Source organism: Corvus moneduloides, chromosome 22 (assembly GCF_009650955.1).
Source record: "Corvus moneduloides isolate bCorMon1 chromosome 22, bCorMon1.pri, whole genome shotgun sequence".
NCBI classification, from domain to species: Eukaryota; Metazoa; Chordata; class Aves; order Passeriformes; family Corvidae; genus Corvus; species Corvus moneduloides.
Window position 1 is genome coordinate 1821412 of NC_045497.1, and position 25162 is coordinate 1846573.

The 25162-nt window shown below is 49.0% G+C and overlaps 1 protein-coding gene across 2 annotated transcripts; it reads left to right on the top strand.

Moving 5' to 3' along the window:
* The first annotated feature begins 1695 nt into the window (after positions 1-1695).
* Positions 1696-25134, top strand: PUSL1 (pseudouridine synthase like 1). Of its 2 annotated transcripts, none has more exons than XM_032131745.1 (8): positions 1696-1823; positions 4397-4454; positions 9808-9995; positions 15064-15213; positions 17617-17784; positions 20812-20866; positions 23908-24070; positions 25018-25134. In XM_032131745.1, exons 1-8 carry the CDS (start codon positions 1765-1767, stop codon positions 25068-25070), a joined length of 894 nt encoding a protein of 297 aa, XP_031987636.1. In that variant the 5' UTR covers positions 1696-1764; the 3' UTR covers positions 25071-25134. The 2 variants fall into 2 exon arrangements, with proteins under 2 accessions (XP_031987636.1, XP_031987637.1); XM_032131746.1 differs by having other exon boundaries at positions 15124-15213.
* The last annotated feature ends 28 nt before the right edge of the window (positions 25135-25162 follow it).

Sequence of the window (25162 nt, forward strand, 5' to 3'; positions counted from 1 at the left end):
TTCCATCTGAGTTCCCAGACCTTGATTTGCCGGCCACAGCCAAGAGTGAGAGCAAAAATCTGAGTTATTTAACAGTTATCAGATGCTGGAGTGTTCTGAGGAATTCAGGGAAAGGAGTTAGCCCTGGCAAACCCCTCGGCCGTGGAGAAGGGGCGAGGTGACCTCTTGTGGCCTCTGTTTTATGTGGTTCCACAGAGGTCAAACCCATCCAATGCTCCTTTTCCGTGGTGCTTCCAGCAGGGATGGAAGCAGCTGCTCCTGCCCGCGTGTGTGTGCACAAGGCCAGGGATTAGGAATCACCCTCCTCCCCAAAGCTGAGATTCATCACTTTCATTATCACAGAGTCTGGGTGCCATTGTGTGGCCTGAAAGCCGCCTGGATTTTTCCATTCAAAACAGATCTCTCAGCCTTGCACGAGGGGAATTTTTCTCTCCAGGGATTTTTCTCTCCCTCTCCCAATGAGTTGGATGCCTGTTTGTGCTGGTTTGAGGCTCTTGCCCAGCCAGATATTGCAGTTCAGTGTTTTAGAAAGAGTTTTAAACACAGATTACAGGCATCGAGAACATCTGCAGCCTTTGTGTTTTACCATTATCATGGTTTATTTTTGTCCCTGGAGCTGTTATTTCCCCTCAGCTGTTATTTACACATCTTTCCAGGCTGAAAGTGATGGATGTGGGATTGCCTGGAACGCCTGTGCTGGCAGGATTTGGGTTGGAAGGGACCTTAAAAATCATCCAGTTCCCACCCCCTACCACGGGCAGGGACCTTCCACTGTCCCAGGGTGCTCCTACCTGGCCTTGGACACTTCCAGGAATCCAGGGGCAGCCTCAGCTTCTCTGGGAAATCCATTCCAGGGCCTCACCACCCTTACAGCCAGGAAGGAATTCCCAATATCCCATCTGGCAGTGGGAAGCCATTCCCTGTGTCCTGTCCCTCCAGGCCTTGTCCCCACTCCCTCTCCAGCTCTCCTGGAGCCCCTTTAGGCCCTGGAAGGGACTCTGAGCTCTCTCTGGATCCTCCTCTTCTCCAAGTGAACATTCCCAGCTCTCCCAGCCTGGCTCCAGCCCTTGGAGCATCTCCGTGGCTTCCTCCGGACTTGTTTCAGCAGCTCCACATCCTTGTTGTGCTGGAGGCCCCAGAGCTGGACATAGATATCCATCCCCAAGAAACCTTTTTTTTTGTCCTTGGGAGCTGCATTCCTACCCTAACCCCTGCATGTTTTGGCATTCCCATCTGCCTCGGGGGACAGCTGGCACCTAACTGATGCTCTGGGAATTGAAACTGAGGAAAAGCCAGCAGTGAGTGAGCACTCTGAGATAACAACCACAGTTACCGGGCCTGAGGAAGGCAGGGAAAGCAAGGAGCCTCCCCCTCTTGTGGCCCCTACTTGATGTGGTTTCTTAGCTCAAATCAATATTATTATTAGGTTTGTTTTTTTGTTTTTCTGGGGTTTTTTTTAATCCACCGTGTTGCAGGCAGCACAGCTGGAGAGCTGAGGAGCATCCGAGGTGAATCACAGGTTTCCAGAGGGGTTTGATGTACGCACAACATCCCAGAACCCATCAGCACATCCCCAGCTCCCGTGAACACATCCCAGACCTCCAGCAGCCCCCGTGAACACATCCCAGACCTCCAGCAGCCCGTCCCGGTGCCTCCGTGCCCCCCCCGTGCCGGCGGCGGCGGAAGCGACGGTGCCGGCCGGGGGAAGGGGCGGTGCTGCCCGGCCGCTCCGTGCCGGGGTCGGTGCCGGGATCCCGACCAGCCATGGTCGGTGCCCCTGCCCGGTACCTGGTGTTCTTTCAGTACTTTGGCACCAGGTACAGGTACGTGCCCCGCTGGCCCCGAGCCACGTGCGGGAGCGGGGCAGCGCCCGGGGCGGCCCCGGAGAGCTGCGGAGGGGTGGGAGAGAGCGGCGGTGGGGAGAGCTGGGGTTGGGGATAGAGGTTGGGAGAGCAGAGTTTGGGATGGCAGAATTTAGGGAGTGCAGAGTTTGGGAAGGAATGGATGAGACCAGTGTTTGGGGAGAGCAGAGTTTGGGACGGCAGAATCTGGAGAGACCAGAGTTTGGGGAAAAATGGATGAGACAAGTGTTTGGGGAGAGCAGAGTTTGAGATGGCAGAATTTGGAGAGACCAGAGTTTGGGAGGGCAGAGTTTGGGGGAAAATGGATGAGAACAGTGTTTGAGGAGAGAGAGTTTGGGATGGCAGAATTTAGAGAGGGCAGAGTTTGGGGGAAAATGGATGAGAACAGTGTTTGAGGAGAGCAGAGTTTGGGGGAAAATGGATGAGAACAGTGTTTGAGGAGAGCAGAGTTTGGGATGGCAGAATTTGGAGAGACCAGAGTTTGGTAGGGCAGAGTTTGGGGAAAAATGGATGAGACAAGTGTTTGGGGAGAGCAGAGTTTGGGATGGCAGAATTTGGAGAGACCAGAGTTTGGGAGGGCAGAGTTTGGGGGAAAATGGATGAGAACAGTGTTTGAGGAGAGAGTTTGGGATGGCAGAATTTAGAGAGGGCAGAGTTTGGGGGAAAATGGATGAGAACAGTGTTTGAGGAGAGCAGAGTTTGGGGAAAAATGGATGAGAACAGTGTTTGAGGAGAGCAGAGTTTGGGATGGCAGAATTTGGAGAGACCAGAGTTTGGTAGGGCAGAGTTTGGGGAAAAATGGATGAGAACAGTGTTTGAGGAGAGAGAGTTTGGGAGGGCAGAATTTAGGGAGAGCAGAGTTTGGGAGGGCAGAGTTTGGGGGGAAATGGATGAGAACAGTGTTTGAGGAGAGAGAGTTTGGGATGGCAGAATTTAGGGAGAGCAGAGTTTGGGTAGGGCAGAATTTAGGGAGAGCAGAGTTTGGGTAGGGCAGAGTTTGGGGAAAAATGGATGAGAACAGTGTTTGAGGAGAGCAGAGTTTGGGATGGCAGAATTTGGAGAGACCAGAGTTTGGGGGAAAATGGATGAGAACAGTGTTTCAGGAGAGCAGAGTTTGGGGAAAAATGGATGAGAACAGTGTTTGAGGAGAGTGGAGTTTGGGATGGCAGAATTTAGGGAGAGCAGAGTTTGGGAGGGCAGAGTTTGGGGGAAAATGGATGAGAACAGTGTTTGAGGAGAGAGAGTTTGGGATGGCAGAATTTAGGGAGAGCAGAGTTTGGGAGGGCAGAGTTTGGGGGAAAATGGATGAGAACAGTGTTTGAGGAGAGCAGAGTTTGGGAGGGCAGAATTTAGGGAGAGCAGAGTTTGGGAGGGCAGAGTTTGGGGGAAAATGGATGAGAACAGTGTTTGGGGAGAGCAGAGTTTGGGAGGGCAGAGTTTGGGGGAAAAACGGATGAGAACAGTGTTTGGGGGCGAGCAGAGTATGAGTAGGGCAGAGTTTGGGGAGGAAGGGATGAGAGCGGAGTTTGGGATGGCAGAATTTAGAGAGCAGAGTTTGGGGGGAGCAGGGTTTGGGGAGGAATGGATGAGAACAGTGTCCAGGTGAGGGATGGATCCCTTGCTGAGCAGGTGAGAGCAGGCAGGGAGCTGGACTCTGCTTCCTGCTGCCCACGGAAGTGTGAGGGCAGGAGATGCATAAAATCAGCAAGGATGAAAGACAGGAAAGGACAGAGAAGAAGGGAGATTTCCCTCAGGCTGGGGGCAGGAGGACAGAGCACTGTGTTTGCTGTGATGGAGGTGGTTTGTGGTGCCCCAGAGATGCAGGGGAGGCGATCTGTGGGCTGTGCTCCCTGAGGCTGGATTTCCCCAGGCCTCACAAACATCCCATGGGCAGATTTGTGCCTCTTCCCATTCCCAGGTGTGGGGGAGGACTCGTGCAGCCCCAGCTGATGGAATTGTGCCCATCTTGAGGATGTCATAGCACAGCCCCAGCCTGTGCCAAACCCCCCAGTTCTTGCGCTGGGTCACTGTGGGGTCTGACCTAAATTACTCTGAGTAGTTTGGGTTTAGCCCCAGGACATTTCTCAGCCCTTCAGCAGCTTGTGGGACTGCAGTGGCTTCTGTGGCAGAGCAGGAAGCTCATCACAAACTGTCCTTGTGGCCTTTTAGTCCATTTATGACATTCACAAGTCCTGGCCTGCAACTGGCAACCAGCTGCTGGCCCTCAAATAGTTTTATCTCAAACTAATTTAATTTGTCTGCCTTATTCTCCTGTCAGCCTCTGTCTCAAGGGCCGGTCCAGAGAGGAACATTTGAAGGATAATTTTTATTTCCAACCTCCCTTCTTAAAAATAGCCACTGCATCAGCTTTCCTGCCCATTCCTCAGTGCTTGGTCCCTGCAAGTTCTGTGGGATGATCCAGGTTTTCCCATAGCAAACAGTGCCCTAGGAAGTCCTGGATGTGTTGGTGGGCTCTGCGTCAAGTCCCTGAATGCTGATACACATCAATAAATCGTGTTTGTTTTGCTCTGCAGTGGGGTTATGGAGACCAAGAGTGATCAGGCCCTGGTTGGAGTCCAGAATTATTTGGAGGTAGGTCCTTGCTAATCCCAATTGTCGGGAAAATGAAGCTTTTAGGGTCACATTGTTCAGCTGCAGAAATTATAAGGGGTCAATATTACTTTGAGATACCCAAATAAAACTGGCAGAGTGTTAAACACTGTAAAGTTCAAAACAAAATACTTTAAATGGGATCATCATACAGATTCTGACCCTAAAAAGATGTGAACCCTTCAATGAGACTTAATTAAGCCCAGAACTGACTCTGAGAGCCCCGCTCGGGTGCTGGCCCACCTGAGCTTTGTTAAGACTTGTGACTTTACCTCCCTTGTCCTTAAAACTGCCGCAGTTGTGCTTCATGTCCAATTCCTTTATGGATTTAACAACTGGAGGCTGTCTGCTCCCAGGAGAGGATGTCCCTGACAGAGGTTTCCAGAACAAAGCACAGCAGGATGTCCATTGTTTCAGGCTGCTTCCATTTTTTTTGGAGTTCTAATATACCAGGGGGGGAAAAAAGTTATGATCCTGTTATCCCTGCACTGCTCCCAGGGATTCCCTAGGACCTGGGGATGGGTGTGAGGACCTCAGTGCTGTTTGGGCTGGCAGTGAGTATAAAAAACCCCCTGTTACACCCAGGAGCAGAAAATGGGTCACTTGTGTAGGGTGAGTGCTCAGCACACCTGAGCATGGTAATCCAATTGGGAATTTAAATTGTTGATTAATTACAAGCTGCTGTGGGGCTGCTGCTGAATCTGGTGCAGGGCAGGAATCAAAAGGAAGCTGGATTATTTCTCTTGTCTTGGAAGTATTGTGGAGTTCAAAATGAAGCTTGTGCCTGTTTGGAAGATGAGAGGTTGTCAAAGAGCTGATTTCTGCAGGTCAAACCACACCTGGGCATTAATTTTGTTGCTCAGTCCTCATTTGTGGTCATTCTGTCTGACCCCAGTCACCAATTGCAGCACTTTGGGACACCCTGCTCTGCATTAGCTGCAACCCTGGTGGTGTGAAGGACAGAGCAGCCTTGGTGTCCCACCCATGTGACATGGCCAGGACATCCCCACGCTCCGTGAGGCTGAGAATTCCTGGTGCTCTTGATCAGAAGGAAAGTGTGAGGAATTATGGCTTAAATCAGAGTTCTCAGGGTGTATTTATGTGGCTTCCTGCCTGAGAATGTTGTAGAGAAAGTGCCTAAATATTGTGCAGACCCTGAAAGAAGAGCCCAAAAGGATTTTTTATCCCATTTATCTCATCCTCTGAGCCATGCAGGGCCTCAGGCTCTGGACTTGGGGTGAGCCCAGCAGTTGTTCTGCATTATCCCAGTGATGTCTGAACAGGCAGATGGGGTGGGTGGGTGATGAGAGGAGAAAAGAAGAAGAGAAAAAGACAAACATGAGCTTATTTGGTGTTGTCTTTTCACAGCATCAGCACTTTGCAGGCCAGCTCGGTGCTTTCATGTGGTGGTATTGATGCTGGGCACTGCTGTGTCTATTGGAACCACATGGGAAGCCTTAAAGCAGCTTTAATAGAAAACTTCTGGGGCCTGCAGGAATTTCTCTTCCTTCCTCCTTTTCTCTGCAGCCTTGAACTTCACTGCTTTCCCCAAAGCTAGGAAGGCAACTGAAGGGAAGGGCAAAATTAAAGCTGTAATAAGATCCTCATTGTGTTCTGAGGATGTTCAGCCATTTGTTTGCAGTGCCAAATAACCTGGGAGGTGCAGATTCTGTGTTTCAGCAGCTGCCTCGTGGAAATTGGAATGGGCTGGTTGGTTTGTGAGTGTTTGTGCTGGGGGAAAGTCGCTGGGCTGGGGCTGAACAGATCTGTTTGTAACCCTGGGTCACTGTCAAGCTTTTGAAGTCCTTGGTGCTGCTCTGTGACAGAGCTCTGGGACTGTCCAGAGGAAATGGAGCCTTGTTGTAGTTCAGAGATACTTGTAGGAGCTTTTTGTGTCTCTTTGAGGGGGGTGAGCTTTGCTGGCAACACTTTATTTCTTGGGGACAAGTCTTGGAGCACTTGGAAGCCCAACTTGGGCTTGTTGAGCCCAAAGCAAATTCCAGGCCTTGTTTCCCCACATGGGGAGGTTGGAGCCCTGGGATTTGGCTCCCTCCAGTTATTCATGGAAACTTTTAACGTCCAGGACTTCAGGCTCTGTCTCAGTTCTTACAAATGTCTCTGCTGTAAAGGAGGATTTCACCTTTTGCTGAGGGAAGTGACTGTTGCTTGTGGTAAAAATCACCTGCTGGGATCGACAGAGTTCCCTTCCTTCTCAGGCCTGCCTAGAACCATCTCCCATTTCCCATTTTGCTGGAGAATGCTGCCCAAACTCATCTTCCCCTCACAAAACCCTGTTTTGGCCAGCAGCCTTGTGCTAAGGGCAGATATTATTCCTCATGAAAGGAAGAGGGAGTAGGAGAGGAGAGAAAGGAGAAACAGCAGCTCCTTACTATGCAAGGCAGCTCTGGTACAACCTCCTTCCCCCCCATCCTTAAAAAAAAGAGCAAGGAATTCAAACAGACAAAGGGAACTGTCATCTTCAGCCTCTGTTTTGATAATAATTTCAGTGACGTCGGAGATCGCTTTAGAAACCTTCTCTTCTAACAAAATCCACATTCTCAGTGTATCCTTCCTGGCTTTCACTTCAGTTTTATCTATCCAACTGAAAATGAGCTGGGTTTTTAATTAGTTTCAGCTGACATAGCACCCAGTGAGTCAGGGAGGCTGTGATGACTTGCAACCAGGAGCTTGCATGTTATTAATTATTAGAACACTGTAATTAATAAATTGTGCAGCTCCCTGGCAGGGAAATGCACTCCCTGTATCTGAGGCCATTCCAAAGGATGAAACCATGACCAATCCAGCTGCTGGGAAAGAGGAATTAACTTTTCCAAAACATTCCCAATGCCTGTAGAGGTCAAAATCTTGAGGATTTTTTTTTTTGTTTAATTTAGACTTCAGGAGGAGAAATGGATGAACTTTTGCTCCCCTGCCATGGGTGGTGTTCATCAGCAGGCCTGTTCTTCCTCCTGCCCCTCTAGCATGAGAGGAAAACTGAGCTGTGAGCAATAATATCCATCTGGAATGTGGATCCATATCATCCTGGCAGCCAGCAGTGGAAATTCCAGCATAATTCAAACTATGGAAGCGCTCAGTGAACAAAACCTGTTAGGGGACAGAGCAGCTAAATGCAATTAATGCTTTCCCCTGCATCCCTGGCGTGTCTGAGGGATAAACTCGCACCCTGGGATGTTGCTGTGTGGAAAAATTTGGGATAAAGGCAAGTGTGGCTCAGTGAGAGGCCTCCAGCAGGTGCCAAAGCCAAGATTTCAGTGTTTCTAGCACCTGCTAAAGAGAAAAATATTTACATGTCCTGTGGCTTAAAGGAGGGAGCAGAGAGCTGTGAGCTCTGAGCACACACAGCTCCTTTATCCCTTTATCTTCTTCATTTCTTTTTAGCTGGCTAAAGTGCTCAACTCCTGCTTCAGTTCCCCCCTGGGAACCCACAGATGATCCCAAACAGGATGGGGATCTGGATTAACAGCACTGAAGCCTTTGGAGTTCCTCAGATGAAAGCCCTGCCTGTTTTAGGGGCTTGTTTTTACTGCAAGGGCAGGAAAAACTGGTCCCTATCCAAGCAATTCCTGCATGTAAATAAATCATGCACCTTTTTTGAAATTCAGGGTGGGGGATATTAAGAGATTAAAGTGCACAGGAACCAGAGGAGGAGACCTTCAGCTGCTCAAAGGACTTTGGATGCACAGATAGAAGACATTTGCATAGGTGAAGGGGTCATTTCTTAGCTGCCTGCAAAGAGAAGTTCAGCAGTTCAGAAATTCTCTTTCGGGAGATTCTATCCCCTCCTGACGAAATGAAATTAAAAATTAAACTTGAAGCTGGAGGCAGCAGTTGGTAGAACATTTTCAGTGTATTTTTGTGTATCAGTGCATTTCCACAAAGCTTTCAGGTTCACAGACTGGGATTTGGTGTTGATGATGGTCACATTCCTCCTTTGGATGCTCAGAAAGGTGGGAAAAAGCTGCTGGAGAAGGGCAGCTGTGAAAATCCCATTTGTGGAAGGTGTCACCCAATCCTGCACCTTTGTGGATTTGCTGGCTGAGCTGAGCAGGGGAAATAACCAGATCTACTTGGGATTCTGCTCCTCTTTTCCTCTCCAGTCTGGTTTCCAGTGGAGAATTCCAGTGTTCTGATTATTCAGCTTGGTTCCTGATTATCCAGATGGAGATGGGATGCACTGTGGGATCCAAAGCAGCGCTGCATCCAAGCCTGATGCCAAAAAAATGAGGATGTTTTCCATGTTATCTCCTGTTCTCTCTCTTAACTCTTGTTTCCACTGGCTGGTTTTTGTCTGGTGAGGAAGGAGGGGGAGAAGAGGGTGGAGAGAGGGAGGGAGGAGCCTGTGAAACCCGAACATCTTTGGAGCAACTTTGCTCTTAAAAATCAACTTCTGCTCTCAGACAAATTGCTGAGGCACAGGCCAAGGTCTGCTGCAGGAAACTTTCATTTCTGTCTGCTCCTCTCTTCATTTATCACTGCTTGAGGGTGATAAATAAAGATTTCTCCCTGTTAATTGTGACCACACGTGAGCTCCAAATGGAAGGATTAGGAAGGGGAAAAGCAGTTCAGTTCTGTTTCCCAGGCCTCCCCCTGCAGCTTGGTTACATTTTTCTCTGCCTCCCTGTGCATTTTCATGGAACATTTCTGAGAGCTCGGAATCCTGACTGCTCCAACAGGAGTCTGGAAGGTATTTGTGAGTCAGCAATTTGAATTTTATTGGGTCTTGTAGCCAATTAAAATCCAATGAAAACCACTGGGTTCAGTGCTCGGGAGTGGGGATGGGAAGGAGAAGGAAATTTCGAGTCATTCTTCTGGTTTTCTGCCTTCTTTTGTGGTTTTTCACTCTTTCAGATGTTTCACTTATTCCCTGGAGTGATTTTCACTGGATTTTCTGTCTGAGAGCCTGGGATTTGGGTTGAAATGGGCTGAAATGGGTGATTCTCTGTCTTCTCCCCCCCTCACCCAACGACACAAAGCAGAGGGTAAAGAGATGAATATTTTTAACTTTATTTTGTGCTCTTAAGGAAGCTCACATGATACAAAGCAGAGGATGGAGAGATGAATAGTTTTGACTTTATTTTGTACACCCAAGAAAGCTCTTGTGGCATTGTGGATGTTGTGTGTGAGGTGATTTCAGAGTAAAAGCTGAGAAACCACTGATTTTCAGAGAAATCCCCCAAACAGGCTCCTCTCCATCACTTCTTTTCAGCCCACAGCAACTCCAAACTCCTCTGGGAGCCACAAAGAGGTGTGGTCAGCCAGGAGAAGGATGTTTTTCCTGAAGTTTTGCTGAATTCCTCCTTCTCTTGGGTTCCAGAAGGCGGCACAGAACCTGAGGCCCAGCGTTCCCATCAAGTTCCACATCTCCAGCCGGACGGACTCCGGCGTCCACGCGCTGGCCAACGCCGCCCACCTGGACATCCAGAGGGCTCCAGGGAAGGCAGCTTTCAGTGGGAAGCAACTTGTCCAGGGGCTGAACTATCACCTCAAGCCTGAGCCCATCTGGTGAGTCAGTGGAGAGGCAAAAATCCTTTATTTTGGATTTTTTGGGGGAAGGAGGAGGTGCAACAATGAGCTCCCACCTTCACCTGTGGGATGTATTTTTTTCCCCTGTTTTCTGTTGGGAAATCACTCTCTTGAACTTGTGTGTTTCTGCTGCTGGCCTGGTGCTTTAAAATCAACTTTGTGCCACCGCTGTTGCTGTGGGATCAGCTGCTGGCACCCCTAAAAAAGAGGAGTTGTGGCAGTTCAGTGTCACCACGCAAGGGTTGGATCCCCTGGGCTGCCACGAGTGTGACAGCTCTCAGTTATTGCTCCTTGGGGAATTGATTCTGCATCAGACCCAGGAAATGATGGTGAAAGCAGCAGTTTCTGCCAGGAGTGTGCTTCAGTCACAGAAATAATCACCCCACCTTGCGAAGGTTTCAAAAGATGGGTGGAATTTCACCTTCTTTGCTTTTCTTCCCGAGGTCTCTGTCAGGTGTAACTTTGTGTGTCCTTCCCCATAGGTGCATTTTTATGGTTCAAGTGTAGATTGAGTGAAAAACCTGGGATTTTTGGGTTAAAAGCCGAATCCGGGCTGTTGTGAGAAGAGCAGCATGACTGGGAAATCCACCCCCTGCTTTATTTCCTAATCTGTCCTTTGTGAAACAAGGCCTGGTGCAAACGCTGACAGAGCAAGGCCTGGGGTTTGGAGCCTGACATCAGCCTTGCATCTCCTCTTGGCTCTCCCAGGGAAGATTCCAGTTCTCCAGAGCTTGGGGAACCCCAAATCCAGCTCTAAACGTGCAGGGGCTCCAATAGTTTGGGGTCTGAGGGAGGGAGGGGTGGATGAAGGTGTTGCTCTCTCCCAGGAATGACGAAACCCCTGCCTGCAGGTGCTGTGTGCTGTGTCCCTGGCACAGCTTGCTCCAGACCTTCTCCTGAGCCCATAAGAATCAGGGATGGGCTGCAGGGATCAGCTGCTGGGCCATTCCTGGGTGATGCAAGGAGCAGGAGAAGGAGCAGGGACTCTGCTGTGTCATGTCCAGAGGGCACAGTGGCTCCAGGGCACAAATTCCTGGTGGCCAGGAGTGTGGTGAGGCACTGCTGGCCTGGCATTTGCTGCTCTGGGAGGGATGTTGTGACTGGGATCCCACTCAAGGAATTGTTTGGTGCCTGCAGCTCTCCTGGCCTCGGGATGGGGTTTCCCAGTGTTTTCCTGCAGCGTTTCTGGAGCTGTGTGTCAGTGGTGCTTTGCATTTATTTAAATGCAGTTTGATCCCTGGGATCTGCAGTGCGGCAGCAGCTGCAGCAGCTGCATTCCCTCACCTCCAGGCAAGCACCAGGGGAGCCAGCAGAGGCTGAGGGGGAAGAGGAAGTGAAATCCCTGGAATGTGAGCTCAGGAAGGCGCTGGGAGAGCCTCATATCTGCAGGCACAAAGTTCCTGTTCGTTATCTTGTTTTATCTGACCTCTTTCCCTGATGTTTGCAGTTCCTTTGGCAGTCCCCTGATGGCTCTGAGGACATCATGAGGCCACCGTGGCTTTTCCCTTTGATCCTGGCAATCTCCTGGCTGTCCATGTTAGCTCTGGTGTTGCTGGAGGACCCTCCTGGGCTGTTTTGGGTGCGTGAGCTCAGTTTAAGGGCAGGGAGAGGTGGCTCTTACACTGCTGGAGCTTGATCTAGAGCGTGGCTGCTGTAGGAAATGCAGCAATGCCAGCCCCCAGAGAGCCATCAGGGAATTTTCTCTGCTCCTTCGCCACCTTCTTTGCAAAAATTTGCAGAGTTGGTCAAGTCTTAAAGCAAAGTGGGTGCCTGAAAGAAAAGCAAGCTCTAATTTCCCTGCTTTTCCAACACAGCCCACAGGCAGGCCCTGCATCCCAAACCTGAGGTGGGATATGAGCGTGATAACAGAGGATTGATGCTTTGGCACTTCCAAATCCAGTTTCTCTTCAAGCAGCAGCTCAGTTCCTCTGCAGTGAGAGGCCACAGAGCAAATCTCCCTCTCTCAAACTGTGAGTTCCTGTCCCTTGACAGCTTTCACCTTCCCTGACATGGGTGGAAAGACTCCAAAGCAGCTGCTGTGGGGTGGGGCTGGAGGCAATTTTTTCCACAATTAAAAAAAAAAAAAACAACTTGAAATAGAATTTGTGCAGGGTTTTTTGGTTGTTCATTTTGTTCAGACTGAAAACCAGGTCAGGGCCTGGAAGTCCAAACCCCTTTCAGGATGTTGTAGCAGTCCCGGGGGCATGGAGTTGGGTCAGAGTTCTGATTTCCTTCCTTGAAACAGTTTGGGAGCTGATTTTGCAGGCAGAAGGTGCCACTGCTGTGAGCAGTTTGTTCTGTGTCACCAACCCCTGAATCTCAGGCCATCTTCCCTGAATTTAGGCCTGGAATTAAGTCGTGTTGTCAAGTTTTAATGGCAAAAGTTGTCATGGAGAGCTAAAAGTGCTGATGGGTGGAGAGACAGGTCCATAATCACAGCCAGGTTTGTGATACCTGCACTGACCAGTCCAAGAACAACCAGATTTGCTGCTGTAGGAAGCTCTGAGCCAGGGAGCATCTCCAGAATGAGCCAGGAGTGGGATCTCAGGTGGGGAAAGTTCTGTTTCACTCTGAGGTCTGGCAGGTACCTTTGAGGAGGTGATACCTTCTGATAGGATGCAGCCCTGCTCAGTTAGTCTATCAGTCCAGCTTTTCCTTCTCCCCAAGGCTGAACCTTCCCAAAATTGCTTCATCTTCTTCCCATTAGGCAGAGGTGACAGGCCTGAGCCTGCACGTCCTCATCCCTCATCCCTCCCTCTGGAAAAATCCCTGTGCCAGGAGCAGGAATTCTTTGCTCATGCTGAAGAGAAAACTCAGAACTTTGATGTGGTTGCAAACAGGGGCTGAAGGAGAGAGGGATCTTTGTGGGAACACATTGTTGTGGATGGAGCTTGGAAGGAAAACAGGATTCCAGGCTGGCTGAGTGTGCCATGAGCCGCAAATCCCTCTCTGTGGCCTGATGGTCTCTCCTACCACTGCTCTGTCTCTTAAAATTGCAGAACACATCTGAAAGGATCCTGTCCCCCAAGAATCAGGGAGTATTTGAGAGCTGGAGTCATTTTAGGAGGACTTTGCTGTCCTTGAAGGAGGACTGGCAGTGTAGGAGTCTCACACCTCCTGTTTCTGGTTTTGTAACCACACAATAAAAGTTGTTGAGTGACAAGGAGAGCTGGGATTCCTCCCACCTCCTGCAAGCTGGGTTTTTGATTCTGTTTTCAGTGGAGAGGGCAGGATGATCTTTGTCTCATAAAATCCATTTCTAGTTAAATGTCTTGGAGTTTTTTTTCCCTTTGACCTCTGAAATGCAGGCTCTGTTGGAAAGGTAAAAAATGCCACAGGTCTTTATTTCCGATCATTCACCCGTTTTTTAAAAATGGGATCTCAGCAAGGCCTGAAATGCAGCTGCTGGAATAAATTCTGGACAAACATTGCTGGCTAAAAGGAACAATTGCAACAGGAATTATGTGAGCAGAAATAGGCTCCTCTGAAAGACTCTTCCTAAAAGGATGGTTATTTAATAAAAACCACCCAAGTGTTAACAGAAGAAGCTCGAGACAGATCGTGTGCTTGTGGAGGCATGCAGACAGAGGGAAATAAATGTAATAATTTTATTATTGTGTTTAGAGGAGGCTGGAGGTCCTGGCTTCAAACCCGACTGCAGGCCTGGAGGATGGAGTTTGCATTTCTCCTGATGGTTTACAGCAGCAGAGCCATTCCTGGGCTTGTTATTGCAAATCTTTGTGGCTCAGCTTTAATTTCTCCCTCTGTGGTCTGAGCCAGGGGAGGGCTGTGAGCCAGAGGCCCTTGAGCTGGCAAAAATCCCCAGAGCACCAACCTTTTTTAAAGTAAATAAAGACATTTGTGGTCCCAAATCTATCCTGTTTTTTTGGCTGCCCTGGCTCCCTTCTCCTCGCTGAATTCCAAAGGCAGGAAGGCAAAACAGCAGGAGAAAAACTCCCTTCTAAGGAGAGGTCTCCTCTGAAGCAGCACCTGCAGGGGTTGTGGCTCAGTGCAGGGACTCCCTGCTGGCTTTTTCCTGCAGGATGGGGAGCACCAGAACTTTGGGATGAGGGAGAGTCACATCCAGTGCGCGACAACACTTTGGGAGAGGTGCAGGAACTCGGGGAAGCTCTGTTTCCTTCCTTGACAGGGAGAATTTTGTCTGACAGCCTCTGTGCCCTCCTTGCCGCCTCCCAGGCTGTGCGTGGTGGCAATTTTTGGGCTGGAGAAACAGGGCACTTCCTCCCCGTTAGCTGTAGAAGAAAACAGAGAAGTTCAGCTGCTTGGGAAACTCCTCCTTGCCTTGCCTGGGGTCAGTGGGAGATGGGTATGTGCAGGGGAAGAGCTTTTGGGACTGTCCCTGTGGAATGAGAGGGTTCCCACGGAGCATTCTGCTGGATTCACTCACACCCCACCTTGCTGATGCTGGGATTCACGTGGATTTTCCTGGCTGCACAAAGTCCTGGGGGTCCTGAGGGGAGGTGGGGAGGGAAGTGACCACCTTTGCACCATCTCCATGTGCTGCAGGAGCTGCCTTTGGGGGTGAACAGAGGGGGGCTGTTCTTGGGGGGTCCTTCCCTCTCAGTTTGGGATCTGCAAAAGCAGAGGGGGAAGTGTCCCAAGGTGCTGGGTCACCCTCAGGAGAGATGTTTCCTCAGGCACTGTGGTGACAGGACACAGGGAATGGCTTCCCACTGACAGAGAGTGGCTTTAGATGGGATACTGGGAAGGAATTCTTCCCTGGGAGGGTGGGAAGGCCCTGGAATGGATTTCCCAGGGAGGCTGTGGCTGCCCCATCCCTGAAAGTGTCCAAGGTTGGGTTGGAGCACCTTGGGACAGTGGAAGGTGTCCCTGCCCGTGGCAGGGGGTGGCACTGGATGATCTTTAATGTGCTTCCACCCAAAAATTCCACAATTCTGTGATATTCCATCAATCCTAAGCGTGGTTTCTCACATTCCAGTTCCCATCTGTGTGGCGACAACGGGAAAGTTTTTGGATTCGAGTGTGGCACCTGTGTCCCTCTCACCCTGTCCCCTCTGTCCCACAGCATCCTCAGTGCCCAGAGAGTGCCCAGCACCTTCCACGCCCGTTTCTGTGCCCTCTCCAGGACCTACATCTACCGGCTGCTGCTGGGCTGTGCCCACTATTCCCAAATCCCCGTGTTCGAGCGGGATCTGTGCTGGGCTCCTGCAGGAGGGTGAGTCAGTCTCCCTGGGGAGAGACCTCAGCAACTCTCTGGAAGGAAAATCAGGGAATTGGGGGGTGGGGGAGGGAGAAAAGGGGGATCAGGGGGGATTTTGTGGCTCTGCACAACTCCCTGACAGGAGGGAACAGCCCCAGGTGGGGCTCTGGGACAGGGAACAGGGCCAGGATGAGAGGGAACGGCCTCAGTTGCTCCAGGAGAGGTTTAAGTTGGAGATCAGGAGGAATTTCTCCATGGAAAGGGTTGTTAAGCATGGGAATTGCTGCCCTGGAGGTGTCCCAGGAACACTCAGAGCTCTGGGCTGGGGACAGGGTGAGGATCAGGCACAGCTTGAGCTCTGATCCTGGAGGGATTTTCCAACCTCAGGGATTCCATGGCAGGCTTGGCTTTTGTGGGGGACGGGGAGGGGATAATTCCCACTTGTAAGACCTCGTTCCCTGTTCATGTTGACAGGATTTCAAGGAGGAAATTCCTGGAGTTCCATTCCCTCAGAGCTGCCACTTCCAGCTCTTTCCCACTGTTTCACCTGTGCTGAGCACACCTGGCTCTGCTGAAATCTCCAGGGGGGAGCCCAGCAGGGATTTTTGTGTCCCTGTCCATGGGAGGGATGAGCGGTTTCCTTAGTTTGCCCATCCTGCTGTGCTGCAGAGATGAAATCAGAGTTTCAGGTGTGACTCCACACCTAAAATGGGGGGGAAAAAGCAGGCTCAGAGTTCTTTTATCATTCATTTCCCCCAAAATCTCCTCTGCCATGCCCTGAGGGATTTGTGTGTTTGAAAAAGAGCCAATGGCTGTGACAACCCTACAAAAACAAGCCAGGGTATCTGAATATTCACTTCTTTTCTTGGAGTAACCACCCAGACACAACAGATCAAGGAAGGGAAGCAAAACAAACCCAGTGCTATTAAAAAAAAAGTCAGATTTTATGGCTTGATAAACAGAAGGTGAGGGGGGGGGAAAAAAAAGCAAACAAACCCCAGAAATTAATTTGTTATTGTTCTTTTAGTTTATGTTGTAGTGAGATAAAGATAAATTCAAGGAACCTGGGGTTTTGTAGGCATTATAAAAAGTTGTGGTCAGTCCATCACCACTATTGGGATAACAATTGTGGGGCATGGAAAAAATCATTTCAGCTGTCTGAGGAGTGAAGATGACAAGGCCTGACTTTAAACTGCTGACTTTCTTCTCTGTGGGCTGTGGAAGGGAAAAATAAATATGAACTGGCAGAATGTGAATAAACATGAAATGTGCACAACATGCCTTAATCTCAGGCTTTAGGAAGCAGCATTTAATTGAGTCCAGACACTGCAAAATTCACATTAAACTCCTGTAGGTGTCTGGATTTCCAGTTAGGAACCATCAGTGTGGATTCTGGAATTCAGGGTATTTTTTTCCAGGTTGTTTTTCCTGGAAAAAAATGGAATGATGCTGGAAAATCTCATCTTGGTTTTTTCGTTTTGTTTGGGTTTCCTTGTGTGTGTTGGGTTTTTGGTTTTTTTTTAAATTTTTTTTGGGTTGGTTTTTTTGAGGGGTTGGGGTGGATTTTGGGGTTTTTCTGTTGTTGCTGTTTGGTTGGTTTTGGGGTTTTTTTTGAGTTTTTGTTGGTTGGTTGGTTTGGTTTTTTTGTTTTGGTTTTATGTATGTTTTTTGGAGATTTTTTGGTTTTTTTTTTTTGTTTTCTTCAGAAACATTTTGATTTCTGGTCAAACCTAAAAAACCTAAGCCAGGGCTCAGGTGTATCTGCTGAGGCTTCTCTTAGGAGGAGAAATTTGCAAAAATACACTAAAAAAAAAAGCATATCCATCAGTAAATCTGCCTAAATTCCTTTGCTGAAGTGTACTTTGAGCAGAGCTAAATATTTCAAACAAAGAAATCTGCAGGACATCAGAAATTCTGAGTTTTACCCTTGGCCCTTCCTTCTGCATCTGCACCAGTTTCATCTCTCACTCATCCCATTCCTGCTCCTTCCTGATTCCGCCTTTTTGCCTGCTGCAAATCCAAAGGTTGGGGAACCACCACAAGGTTTGATATTTTGATTTTTATTCTTACCTGGCAGCATCGTTTTGAGTTTATCAGCTGCAGACACTGCAGAGCGTTTCGGTTCTCGTGCTGCAGCCAGGATTTGGGGCAGAGTGACTGGAGCAGGGCTGTTCTGGGAAGCACAGCAGGATAAAAGTTTGGGAAGAGCTTTGGGTCTTGAATTCCAGCAGACATCAGGTCATTTTGGCCTCTCTGTTTGTGGTTTGGGCCATTCCGAGCTGGAAAATGCATTTCAATGTGGAATTTGTGGGCTGGGGTTTAAGCCTGGCTTAATTCATTGGGCTTTGAGCCTGGCTTAATTATTGGGGTTTGAGCCCTTCCCAACCTCCTGGTCCCACCTGCTGTGTTTGATTCCAGCCCCTTGGACATCTCTGCAATGAGGGAGGCAGCAAAATTCCTGCTGGGAACCCATGACTTCAGCACCTTCCGCTCGCTCAGCTCCGAGACCCCTTTCCGGTGCCCTGTCAGGACCTTGCTCCAGCTGGAAATCCAACCTGCTCCTGGATTCCTGTCCCACCACAACAGGTGAGAGCCCAGCACTCAGCTTTGGCCTGCAGAGCTGCTTCCTGAGGGTTTTTTGGTTTTGGGAAATGATTTCCTGCTTGCCCCGTGCTGAGGGTTCCGCTGAGGGACGGCTTGGACAGGACCTTTCTCCCGCTCTCCTCGCCACTATCCTGAGGGAAAAAGATCGGTTTGGTTTTTTTGGTTTGGTTTTTTGGTGTGTTTTTTGGGGATTTGGGGGGGCAGGGAAGCTGCTCCAGCTGTTTGGACATGGAAAAGCCGGATGTGACAAGCTTGAGTGTGGAATTTGGCAGGCAGCAGTTCCTGTGAGGTGTTTTTGTAGCGTTTACACTCATTTTGGTGGCTAAAAACCACCTCTGCCAAGGGATTGGGGTTTGGTTTTTTTTCCTCCTCTGCCTAAAAGTTGGGAATAGAGGGAAAAACACCCAGCCAAGGCCTGGGTCAGTGCTGCAGGTCCCACCCAGTTCACACCAGTAACTCCCACTGCCTTCCCAGGGGATGTTGGTGAAGGGAAATCCAATATTCCTCAGTCGTTACATAAACAAAAGAGAGTTGAGGATCAGGTTCTTTCAGGGCCAGGTCTTGCAAGTATTGAAATTAAGTGGCTGAATTAAGCAGAAACTGGAGTTTTTTCCCAGAAAGATCATGGATATTTATCACCTGAACATGATTTTTGCTTTCCTGATGCCTTCTCTGTCTCTGTTGTGTCTCAGCTTGAAAGCAAACCTGTCTCAAACTGCATTTTTGTGCTTTTTAATTGGGGAAAAAAAACCCTTTTTTTGGGGAGTTTTCCCAAGGATCCTCTATTAAATTTGGACATTTGTGAGATGGAACAGCAAGAGCCATGCTCCAAAACCTCAAACCTCAAAAGTGGTTTGCAAACACCGCTCCTTTCCCCAGTTTTGCCGTTTTTCAGCTCAAAACTGGACAGAATTTGGAAAAACACAGAGATCTGTGTGCCCTGAGTTCTCCTGGTCTTTCAGTTCCTCCCAGCTCCTTCCATCTTTTCCAATTCCTGCTTTTCCTGCTCGTGTTGGTGCCAAAGCACAGCAGTGATTTAGGTCATTTCAGTAATCCATGGGCAGGTGGAAATGTTTCCCTGTTTCTTGGAGCTAAAAACCACCATTCCCATGGGAAAAGGGTGACACAGGGGGCAGGGAAATTCCTCATCCACAGGATTTTTTTTGTCCTTCAGAAAGTGGCAGAGCCCTGAGCTCCCCTGGAAATCACCTTGTGGAGGTGCCCTGGGAGCCCCTTTGGACCTTCAAATCCAGCCCAGTTGGCTCCTCTGAGATTTAAAACACGTTTTAATTCCTCAATTTTAATGGAAAATAGGGGAAATTACCATTCTTTGCATAACTTGCTGCACAAACCCATCCCACACGAGGCCAGGAACAGCTCAGAGAGAGGAAGCAACCCTAAAAAAAAATGGGAATAAACCCACCGAGCTCCTTCCTGCTGGGATATTTTTGGTTTTGGTGACACATGAAGCCAAACCTGTGGTTTATAATGAGTCATTTTTATAATATATTGATATAAGTTCACTTAATGAATGTTTAGGCTGAAGGGGATGGCATTTAACTCTCTTAGAATACTTTAGTAATAACCACAGTCCTGAGTTTTCTGATTTAAAGGGAAAAAAATTGTAGGGTTTGGGGCTTTGTGTCAGATTTAAATGTTGTGAGGGCTCTTTTGTTCCTTTGTTTATTCAGGGTTTGGGGGTTTTTTTAATTCCAGTGTCCTGGTTCCTTTTAATCTGTACAAATTTCCCATTTGCAGTGATGGGGCTCAGGGTTTATTTGCCCATTTTGCAAATAAAACCAGCAAAAATCCCTCAAATACTTTGATTTTTATCAAATACTTTGATTTTTTTTTTCACTGCAGGAGGAGAATGAACTGTTCCTAAAGGGTTGGGGACAGTGGGAAAAGCTCATAAATAGAATTTTAAACTTTTTTTTTATTTTCAGCCTAATCTAAGGAGGTTTATTTTCTGTCCCAGAGGAGGAATCACAGAAGGACAAACCACAAGTTTGTCACATAAAGCAGCTTTTCTTCCCAGCTCTTCCCTTCCTTTCTGAATTGACCACTGTGAAATGTGAAAACCATTCCTCCCATCCACCCCAGTTGCTGAGCAACGCTGGAAGTGGAGTGGAGTGTCCCAAAAATGCTTTGGAATGCTCAGGATGTGCCCACTCCGTCACCTGGCTTGGGGCAGGACATCTTTTATTCCCTGCAAGGTGCTGGGTTCTGCTGCCAACTGGGAAAAAAACACAGCTGGGATTTTTTTAATCCACGAGATTAACAGGAAAAATGAAATTTCCCACTTGAAAGAAAGGGGTTTGTTCTCTTTGAAAGCCTCCAGAATATTTTTCCTAAGGATTTTGACTATTTTTGTGGAGCTTAGTAGATTTTAAGGCAACAGGGGCAGGAAAATCTGGGATAAAGGAGGTGGAGAGAGGGGGAATTTGGCCCTTTTTGGGAAAAAAAAGTCTTTTTATCCCAACACCAGCTCTGAGTTGAGCCTTGGCTGTGGTGTGTGGGGCATTTGATGGGATGGAAGTGGTGGAAACTCCTCATGGCCTGGCACAAAGTGGGATCTGGGGGCAGCAGCTGCCAACATTCACACCAGGGATGGCCAAAATCAGGGATTTATCTGTAAATCTGGCAAAAAACCAGCTCCCTACACTGATTTTTCAGTGTCTCTCTCATTGTTCCCTTTATTAAAGTGAATTCTAAGTAGGATGGAATTTTGGGATGCAGGCACTGCTCATTCCTGGCCTGTTTGGACCTCTCTGATGTGTGATCCCTCGATTTGTTTGGGGTTTTTTTATATATTTAATGTGAATATCAGATTTTCTTTCACCTGTAGGAAGGAATTGTGTCCCAGAAAAGGAGCTCTCAGGTGTCCCAGGTGCTGGTTCAGCTTAATTGGGGCAGTGCAGGTTAATTACTCACATTCACCTGTGACTTGTGGGTAAAAGAACCACTTGAAATTTGATTTAAATGCCTTTTTTTGGGCTTTTTTTTTAGGGGACTGGAGTTCTGGGAGGTGAAATTCAAGAGCAGATCCTTCCTTTACCGACAGGTACTGCCTGGAGCTGCTGCAAGACCCAAATTTTGGTGCTGCCACTCTAAAGTTTGATTATTTTAGCAATGTTCCAGCTGTGTGACACCCACAGGGACCTGGTATTAGCAGGATGAGGATCTGGGCTCTTCATTTGATCCATTAAAACCAAAATCTCCTAGATTTGTGTCTAAAACCCTCACAAAACCGTGTGGGAGGATGAAAGAAGTTTTGTTTTCCACAATCTCTGTCCCTTGCAGTGGTAAAACTTCTTTTTAGTGTTCTTGCTCTGCTCAGTGGCTCTGGGCCCAGGAAAAGCTGCCTGGAATTTCACTTCCTGGCTTTTTTTGGGAAGGGCTGATCGAGCTGTGCTGCACAAACTGCAGGAATTCTCCCCTCTGCCACAAAACTCTCCCCTGGATTCTCTTGGGAAGAATTCCTGTGGGGGTTTGCTGTGCCCTCAGCTCTTCCCAAACTGAGGAATCATTCCCAGCTCTCCTGGCCTTGGAGCAGGGAAAGGGGTTTGGGGTTTTTTTGGAGGAGAAGGAGGTGTTTTGTGGGAACAGCAAGCAGCTATTTTTTAATTCTGTTTTCATTCTGTTTTGATGTTTTGACAACCCAAATTTGTGGGTTTTTATCCCGTGCCAAGCAAGGCTCTGGCAGGGGAGCAAGGGGAGGACAGCATATCTGAGGAGGGATGGATGGGCAGGGATTTGGTGACAAGAAAATATTGCTGGGAACCATTTAGAGCATGAAAAGGGCAAAATTAGAAGGGAGATGTTAATTAGTGACACCGCAGAGGGAGCAGGTACCCCCAGTCCTCACCTCAGGTGCCTCACAAGGGACACTGGGGTAGGAATGGGATTTGAACACCTCAGCCTCATCCATCCCAAAGGGGAGACCACACAGGGGAACCCCTGATCTCACCTCAGCCTGGGGGTTTTTATTGGACAAAAAGGTGAAACCACCCCAAAAGCTGAGCCATGGGTATTTTTTGCTGAAGTGGGGAGGCACCAAGCCCGTGGATATTTGGGATGAGTGCCATGAATCTGCTTTTTCCTGGCTAATTCCCAGTGTGGAGGCATTGAAGCTGAAGTCGTGGCATGCAATGACCTCTAGTGAGGGTGGATAAAATAACAGAGGAGGAGGATTTGAGCTGCTCTGGGCACTCCAAGATCCCAGAATTTTGTAACACCTTGGCTTGTTGGATCTTTTTAAAGTGATTAACACAAGCAGGTTGCTCAGTGGGCTTTGGTTTATTCTTTTTTAAATGTTAAAGGGTCACAAACTCAGCCCAGGGATTCATTCCAGCACTGCAGTGAGGATTTTGGAGAGTCTGGAAAGGTCATGAATGGAATGAATGTTTGTTTAGTCCAGATGAGGGATGGATGTGGTCACCACACAGGGAGAGCTGGGGGTGGAGAATTGGAGGGGGAGAATTGAAAATGAATTGGGGGGGCGAGAATTGGAGGGGAAGAATTGAAAATGAATTGGGGGGGGGGAGAATTGGAGGGGAAGAATTGAAAATGAATTGGGGGGGAGAATTGGAGGGGAGGAATTGGAGGGGGGGAATTGGGGATGGAAAATTGAAAATGAATTGGGGATGGAGAATTGGAGGGGAAGAATTGGAGGGGAAGAATTGAAAATGAATTGGGGGGGCGAGAATTGGAGAGGAAGAATTGAAAATGAATTGGGGGGGCGAGAATTGGAGGGGAAGAATTAAAAATGAATTGGGGATGGAGAATTGGAGGGGAGAATTAGAAATGGAGAATTGAAAATGAATTGGGGATGGGGAATTGGGGATGGAGAATTGGAGGGGGAGAATTGAAAATGAATTGGGGATGGGGAATTGGAGGGGGAGAATTGGAGGGGGAGAATTGAAAATGAATTGGGGATGGGGAATTGGAGGGGGAGAATTGGAGGGGGAGAATTGAAAATGAATTGGGGATAGGGAATTGGAGGGGGAGAATTAGAAATGGAGAATTGAAAATGAATTGGGGATGGGGAATTGGGGATGGAGAATTGGAGGGGGAGAACTGAAAATGAATTGGGGATGGGGAATTGGAGGGGGAGAATTGAAAATGAGTTGGGGATAGGGAATTGGAGGGGGAGAATTAGAAATGGAGGATTAGAGACAAAGACCCACATTTGGGGTGCAGGTGGCACTGGCAGTCCCAAGTGCTGGCCCTCAGGCAGCAGCTCCTGAGGATCCAGGAGGGGTTTTTTGAGGCAGGAGGATGCTGAGCAGTGAGAGGTGTTTGTGCAGGAGGTGGGCACCGAGTGTGAGAGCTCTGCCCACCCAGCAGGCCTGGAATTGCTGCGTGTGGAGGGCGGGAGGGGAAGCTGGGACAGCAGAGGGGTGTGAAATGGTGAAATCCCAGATTGCTGGTGGGCTGCCCTTCTTGGGGGATTATTTTTTTTCCCCTCTTTTTTGGCTTTCTGAGAGAAAAGACAAACAAAGCCGAGCTCCCACACAGTCCCCAGCTGAAATCAGCACTGCTGCTGTGTGAGGAGCCTGCAGGGAGCACAGGAGCTGCCTCAGTGCTGCTGTTCCTGAAACAAAACCCACCCTGAGCTCAGCTCCTTCCCACAGGTGAGACAGAACTTGCTCCAAGGCAGTTCATTGCAGCTGGAGGTGATTTACAGACCTTGTGAGTGTCTTCAGCTGTAGAGAGGGAATAATTAAAGGAAATGGGGTCATTTTGCTGTTTATTTTCCCTTTCCACCAGCTCTGGTCAGTAGAAGATGCCACTGCACGTTGCAGGCAGGCTGAGAATGTCACCCCAGCCCTGCAGTCCCTGCTGGAAGGGGAAAACCAGCTTTTCTTGCAGATTTTGGGGTGGCTGGGGGTGGCTAAGGGGCTAAAATGCTCCCTGGATGAGGTGTTGGATGCCAAAGGCACACCAGGAGCAGCCAGGACTGTGATGGGCGAGTCCAGGCTGTGACTGGGGCACTTCAGACCTAAAGCAAGCGTCAAGGCTGATTCTTTGCTGATTCAAAACAGCATTTCCTCCTCAATATTCCAAGGGCAGCTCCCAGACTGTGTCCTGTGGTTTCCCCAGGTCCGGAGGATGGTCGGGGCTCTGGTTGCTGTGGGCCAGGGGAAGTTGTCCCCTCAGGACATCCAGGAGCTGCTGGAGGTGAAGGATGCCCGGGCTTTCCCCCCTCATGCCATGGCTCCACCCTCGGGGCTCTTCCTGAAATCCGTGGAGTACAGCCAGGCAGGTGGGTGGAAGCAGGGAATGGCTTTTCTGGGAATCAGATCCGAGGGAGCAGCGACGCCCCTGAGCTGTGCTGGCACCCCCAGAGAGCTGGGAGGGACCCTAAAAATCATCCAGTAAAGATCACAGCGAAGGTGAGGGATTGGAGAGGTGTTTGCAGCAGCTGATGTGGAAAACCAGGGAATTCTCCCCTCTTGCTTGCAGGTTAATGAGAGGGAATTTTCTTGTTAATGACTTTGAATGATGCTTCAAATTCTTGTCCTGTCCCAGGGCATGCCTAGAACCCAAATCTCCTGTGGGATCTGCAGCTCCAGTTCTGTTCCCTCACTTCTCCCATGGAATTTAGGAGGCTGCAGGGCAGAGCAGAGCATCCTTTTGTTTATATGAATGTAAAAATTCTCTTCCTTTAACAGTAGCAACCAGTCCTGGCCAGGTTGGACAGGACTTAGAGCAACCTGGGATAGTGGAAGTGTCCCTGCCCATGGCAGGGCTGGAATGAGATGGGATTTAAGGTCTCTCCTAACCCAGACCTTTCCATGATGAACCATTGGAGTTTTTTAGCCTAAAAAAGCGGGGCAGATTTGCAGAAATAGCAAATGGAAGTTGGACATCCCTGATAGGGACAGCAGGAGCTCAAACTGCAAGGATTGAGCTGCCTGTGGATCATCCAGAGCCCAGGAAATGGGGATACAAAGCACTTTTCACCACCCTCAGAGCTTCCCCAGGCTCAGCAGGCATCCAGGTGGGATGGAGGAAGCCAGAAGGGAAAGGGAAGGAACAAAGAGCAGTGCAGGGAGCTGGAATTCAGCTCTGAGCTCGGCCCACAAAGGCAGCTGCTGGTTTTGTCCCTCTCCTCGCCAGGGGGAAGTGAAGCAGATCTCGAGTGCTTTTGGGTGGTTTCAGAGCCATCTCTTCCCCTAAATCAATGTTTTCTTTTTCCTCTCCCCTCAGATCTGGCTGCTCCGAGTGCCCCAGCAGAAGAGGAGCTCTGTGGGCTGAGCTGAAAGGACTCTTGTGGCTGTGGGGTGGAGGTTGGCCAAGTGATCTCAATAAAAACCATTGACTGTGGCTGCAGGAGCTGCCTGGCCTTTGTCGC